Here is a 6,000-nt window from a genome sequence, read left to right as displayed (position 1 = left end):
GTCTCCGACACCGCATGGACTCCCCAAATGGCCTTTATCATCCTGTGTAACCTCCAGCCATGGGTCCGATTCTTCCCTAGGGAGCAGAAGGGTGGCAATACATTCAGAGGGTGCTGAGCAGCGGATGGAAGTCAGAGGCAGAGGCGGAACTTGCCCTGGTGGGCACACACTTGCTGGCCAGCCCCCAGGACGGCAGATCTCTGATTCCCAGACAGTTTGGCCCACCGGGTGCTCCCAGGGAGAGAGTCAGCTTCAGGAGGGAGCCCCTTCTCCAGTCCTTCCCCCACCGACTGCAGCCTCCCCCGCCAATCTCCCCCCCCCCCCAGGAGGGGATCCCTAATCCTGGGCCTGGAACTGGAGTGTGGAAGGTCAAGGGAGGAGAAGCAGGGAATGGTAACTGCCTTCAGCCAAGCTGGCCACCTGGCTGTGTGCCTGGTGGACGGCGGGGCACCTTACCTGGGTCCTTGCATATAACTTTCACATCCACTCTAGGACACAGACCCTCTTATCCCTGTTCTACAGACATGGACCTTGAGACTCAGGGAGGTTTAGAAACTTCCTCAAAGCCAGCCCTAAAACGTTGGTCGGGTCCCTGAGCGCTGAGCTCAAGATCACGGCGCTCTAAGGCCTCACCTCAATTCGGGGTGCCCAGTCACGGGGGGCGGGGCAGGGAGAGCATTTTTAACTAAAAGCGCTCGTGAGTTTGTCTCTGAGCCGGTGTCTGAGCCTCCGTCCGTGAACTAATGTGCACATCACCGCGTGCGAGGCAGTTTGTTGGGGGATGCGTGTGCCTGAGGGTCACGTGTGTAAGAGTGAGCGTGTCCGTGTCTATTCACGCAGGGCCTCCCCCCACCCCCCGCAACCGGTGGGTCTGTGTGTTGCCGGGCGTCCGGACCCCTGGTTGGGTGCGCAGCGGCTGAGTCCGTGCGGGGCGCGGGGTGAAGGTGCTGGCGCGAGCGTGCGCACGTGGGGCGGGCGGCGGTATCCGCGGGTCGGTGTCCGCGGTGCGGGCGCCGCGTCCCCCACCACCCCGCACCCGCCTCGGTGCTGATTGGCTCGGCGCCGCCGTGACAGGCCGGCCCCCGCCCGGGGCGGCGGCGGCGGCGGCGGCAGGGGCGGGCGCGGGTGCCCGCGTGTGCGCTGCGAGCCGGCGTGTGCGCCGGTGTGTGCGCCCGGCCGCCGGGAGTGCGGGAGAGCAGGGAGCGCGCCGACGCGCGGGCGGCCGCGGCCGAGCCCAGGGTGCGCGGCGCCCCCGCCCGCCCGCCCGCCCGGCCCGGCCATGGCCCCCGCCCGGGGCCGCCTGCCCCCCGCGCTCTGGGTCGTCACGGCCGCGGCGGCGGCGGCCACCTGCGTGTCCGCGGCGCGCGGCGAAGGTGAGCGGCGGCGGCCGGTGGGGCGGGGGCGGCCGAGGGGCCGGGGGCGCGGCGCGCGCAGCAGCCGGAGCGAGCCCGCCGAGAGGCTCAACTTCCTTCCCCTCGACCCCAGCGCCCGAGGGGCTGGGATCCCTGGGTCTGGGTTGGGAGGGGTGGCACCGAGAGACACCCGGAGTCAGGGGACGGAGCGCCGGGGACAGGGCTGGGGGGAGAGGGACCCGAGGGCTTGAGGATGAGGGACAGAGGCACGAGGGACAGGGGGACGGGACTCAGGGGTTCGGAGCCGGGGACAGGGAACCGAGGACCGGACACTGGGGATGAAGGGACCGGACCGGAGGATGGAAGACGAGAAGCGATGTAGCGGAGAGAGGAGGCAGGGCAGGGCACGCGGTGCGGGCAGAGGGCAGAGGGACCCAGGATGCAGGGTGAGGTTCAGAGGGCTGAGGAGAAGCGGCCCAGCGTCCAGGGCTGGGGACCAGGAGGGGAGCAGGAGGATCAGAGAACAGGGCCGCACGGGGCGGGGGGGGTGGGGGGGGGGGAGACGGGCGTGAAGGGCAGGGAAGAGGGTCTTGGAAGTGGGCTGGGCTGGAGGGCTGGGTGGGCGGGAGGACAGCAGCCTGCCCAAGGGGGGAGCAGCTTCGGTGGGCGATCGGGAGAAGGGGCCCAGGAGAAGGGGGCTGAGCGGGCTGCAGACAGACTGAGGCGGGCAAGGCCCGGAGGGCTGGGTCTTGTCCAGGGACAAGGCTGGGGAAGTCGGGTCACTCCGGGGGGATGCAGGATGAGGGTGTGGGCTGAGCAGTAGAGACCAAAAGGATCTGGGAGGGGAGAAGGGAAGCCAGGAGAGGGCGTCTATCAGGCTTCCCCAACACCTAGGGCTGCACACCTATGTGCGCGTGTGCGTACACACACACACACACACTCTCACCCCTTAGTCCACCGGGCACCCCAGGTCCAGCTCAGGACGCTGCCCTGGTTTCTGCTCCTCACCCAACCCCTGCCCTGGCCCCCATCTCCTCTTGCAGCTCTGCCAGGAGGAGGCCTGACCCAGGGCTCTGTGCAGATCCTAGGGTTCACAGCCTGGCTCCAGAGCTGCATCCTCAGCCTGGCAGGATGAACTCCCAGATTCCAGGGAGCTCCAGAGCCAGTGTTCCTCATCTACGCTCAGACACACCACTGATCCACCCCTCACACACGAGCAGCTCACAGAGACGCAGTTGTACCCACAATCACACATGCACCAGCAGCCACGTGTTGGGATTCACACACAGAGACCCAGGCCCGAAGAGACCGTGTACATGGACAGCCCCCACACCCCTACAGTCAGATGCACAGAAGTGCGGCCAGTACACAGGTGCACGTGTGTGCATGTAGAGATTCGTGCGTGTGAAAATATGCACATTGTGTGTAGACACCACATATATGAAAAGACCCTCAAACTTACACTCCTGTCCCTAGAAATGTGTGTGCACAGCACCAGCACACACAGATGTACTGAACTCAACCTCCAATGAAATAGGGGCCACGCAGGGAGCAGGGACCAGAGCAAGGGAGCTGCGGGGTGAGTAGGGAGGGGACACAAGGGGCCTGGGAGGTCTGGGAGCTGTGGCCCGAGGACAGTTTCCTCTGGGTTGGATGGGGAGAAAGCGGCAGTTTCTTTGCCCAGGGAGATTCTGAGGGCCCACAGAGAGTGCCTGGGCATTGGGTGGTGCAGCCCCAACTCCGTGCTTCAACCCTCTTCTTTGAGGAGGATCCAGCACCCTCCAGAATGCCAGACTGGCAAACCCCAGATCCACCTAGGAGGGGACTTTGACCCGGCTCCCGGGCAGAGGGCAGACCGTTTTGGCCCGGGAGAGAGGCTGTGTCCGGGGAGGGACAGCAGTTGGGGAAGAGGTGAGGTCACCAGGAGAGGAAGCGGGGGATGTCTGTCAGGGGTGGGAGGGAGGCAGGCAGGCCTGGTGCCAGGGCCCGGCCATACCTATTTGATCAGCACAGCAGGGCGCCCCTGCCTGGGCACAGGTTACCCTTGCAGGTCCAAAGGTCCTGGGTGGAGACCTGGGGCCTGGGTTCCACGCAGGACAGCCAGGAGTCTGTGCGCTGGTGCAGGGCCAGGACTGGCCGGGGGAGACTGTGGGAACTCAGGGAGGGGACTCTTTTCCCAGTGGGGGTCCTGCAAAGGTGACAGTGCCCCCAGGCTCCCCAAGTGCCCCTGTGCCTCAGGGCTGGGGACGGACCTGCACCTGCAGGGATGCCCCTGAACCCTACCAGGCTCAAAGCCCCTTTTCACTCTCTGATGTGGATTATCCACCAATTTGGGGTGATCTCCGAGGCATTCATATCCCAGCTGACATCCCCGGGCCACCCCGAATTCTCCAGCCTCACCACCATGCGCTGTGTCCTCCGGGAATGTAAATCAATTTAAGTATTAGTCTCAGCGAAATGGAATGGGGGAAGGTGACGGCTCGGGAGGAAAAAAAAGAAATCGCATAATACCTTCCTCAGTCAAACAGGAAAGGCTTAAGAATTATCTGTGCTTCTCAGAGCAGGGGAGGGACCCATCTGATCCCCCAGAGCAGGCCGGCAGGTAGGCCTGGGAGGGGCGCCTGCAGACATCTTGCCGATAAGGAAACTGAGGCACAGAGGGGTTCAGTGGTTGCTTCCCTGAGGGCCCTGAGAGACCGAGTGTCTAGCTCTCCCATTTGCAAGTGGGGAGATGGGCCCAGAGAGGGTCACCGACTTCCCAGGTGTCACACCGTCCAGCAGAGCAAGAGGACAGAGAAAGCCCGGCCCTGGTGAGCCAACGCGTTGGCCTCTCCAAGGGGACTCAGGCCCCGGCAGGAGAGGCCTAGCCCTGGACTTCCCTCCAGCCCCGTGAGACCTCCTGTGGGCCTGGAGCCTCCCGTGAGACACCCTCTGTGTCCCCCCAGAGAAGGGGACAGGACATGGGGAAGAGGGGGACAGAGAGAGAGGCAGGGAGGGGATGGACAGAGGCCGGTCTGGAAGGAATTGGAACAAGCAGCCTTGGAATCTGGTCGCTCTTCCTGAATCCAATAGAATCGACTTTTGGTTTATCTTTGGATTATCTGAGCCACCCTCCTTGGCTGATTGATCATGAATCAGCTGCAGATGTGATTGGGGATTCCCAGAGGGGAGGGAAGGGCCTGGAAAGTGGGGGTCTGCAGGCCTCTGCCTCTAGAGTCGGGGTGTTCAGGGGCAGAAGTCCCAGCAGCCCCTGGGTGGGCGCAGGTCTGAGTTGTGTCTGGGCGGTGCTGGCCCAGGGGCCCTTCAGTTCCGAGACCCCCATCTGGGATGTGGGGTGGGGTGGGGGAGCCCACAGGTCCCTGTTCGCACCACACCCCCCCCCACCCAGTCCCCAAACTCAGCCCGCTGGTCTGGGGGAAACTGCAGCGCAGCCCCTCCCCCGCCCACTGCCAGCAGGAGGAGAGAGCTCCTGACCCAGTTTTCTTGCCATTGCCGGGGAGGGAGGGAGGGAGGCGGGAAGGCTTCTTTGCCTGCCGCCCTGGCGTGGGGCCGGTTCGGCTCAGGGAAGGGAGATCCCCCCTGCAGACGTTGCCTCCATCCCCTGGTCCTGCCCGCCCCTCTGCCCCGTGGGAGGATCCCAAGCCAGAGCTCAGAAGGCCCTCCCTGGCTTGGCAAGTCCTTTTTCCAGCTGGCCTCTGGAGCTCCCCCTACCCCCGAGCCGCCGCTGGATGGGGAGAGTGAGGGGAGGAAGAGGAAGAAAATCAGCGCAGGAGAGCATCCACACTCCCAGCATTTCCTGAGGACACTTGTCTCCATCACTGAGGGCAGGCGCAGAGCTATGCAAATCTCAGGCCGAAGGACAGCACCCACCCTCTCTTCAGGAAAGTTCCAGGAAGGCCCATTTTAACCCTCTGCGGCCTGCCTAAGTTAGCAGATCGGGTTGGTTGGAGTGGTTGCTGGCTGGGAGAGGTGGGTAGATAGAAGAGAAAGGGAAATGAAAGCTGTGAGACTCGGAGCCCAAACTCCTTTCATCAGATAGATCAAAGGCAGCAGGGGCCCAGAGAGGTGAAGGGACTTACCCAAGGACACACAGCAGTTAGAGGCAGTGCTGGGATTCAAGCCCTGATTTCTTCCCAGTTGAGTGCATCTTTATCAGCTTAAAGTGAGTGATGCTTACTGCTCCTAGGCACCAAGAGAGAGGCAGGAGGGCCGGGACTCAGGGAACAGGAGCCAACTTTGGTGAGGCATTGGGTCCAGGCGTGGCAGTTTACTGTTGGCCACCCTTATGTATAATTATGCCCATTTTACAGATGAGGAAATTGAGGCTCAGTGAAGTACAGGTCACCCACTACCAAGCAGCTGTGAGAGGTGAGCCCAGCAGTGTCTGATTCTAAAAGCAGGTTTTTTTCTCTACCCTGCTCTTGGTACTTTGCAGGGTCCCCTTCGGGGGTCTGGCTTACACTTGCCTTTCTGGCCAGCACTCCTTTCTCTACCACTGTGACAACCCAGAGATTCTGCTCCTTTGGGCTCAAGCTGCCGGGGCTGGTGGCTTTGTCTGAGGTGCTCTGGGTGCCAGCCCAGGAGTCACACCTGTGGAGCTCCAGGCACCGTCCTAATCTTCCCTGAGGCTCAGTGTTTTCATCTGGAA

The 6,000-nt window shown here is 63.0% G+C and overlaps 1 protein-coding gene across 1 annotated transcript in view; it reads left to right on the top strand.

Annotated features, from left to right (window-relative positions):
* The first annotated feature begins 1,279 nt into the window (after nt 1-1,279).
* The window catches only part of EPHA8 (EPH receptor A8), a 35,477-nt gene continuing 30,756 nt past the window's right edge, over nt 1,280-6,000 (top strand). The window contains exon 1 of the mRNA XM_052635731.1: nt 1,280-1,373. Coding sequence (XP_052491691.1) covers nt 1,280-1,373 — 94 coding nt within the window. The remainder of the gene's footprint in view (nt 1,374-6,000) is intronic.

The sequence above is a fragment of the Budorcas taxicolor genome, chromosome 2 (genome assembly GCF_023091745.1).
Source record: "Budorcas taxicolor isolate Tak-1 chromosome 2, Takin1.1, whole genome shotgun sequence".
NCBI lineage: Eukaryota > Metazoa > Chordata > Mammalia > Artiodactyla > Bovidae > Budorcas > Budorcas taxicolor.
The sequence above is the reverse complement of the archived record's forward strand: the minus strand, read 5'-3'. Positions and strand labels throughout refer to the sequence as shown.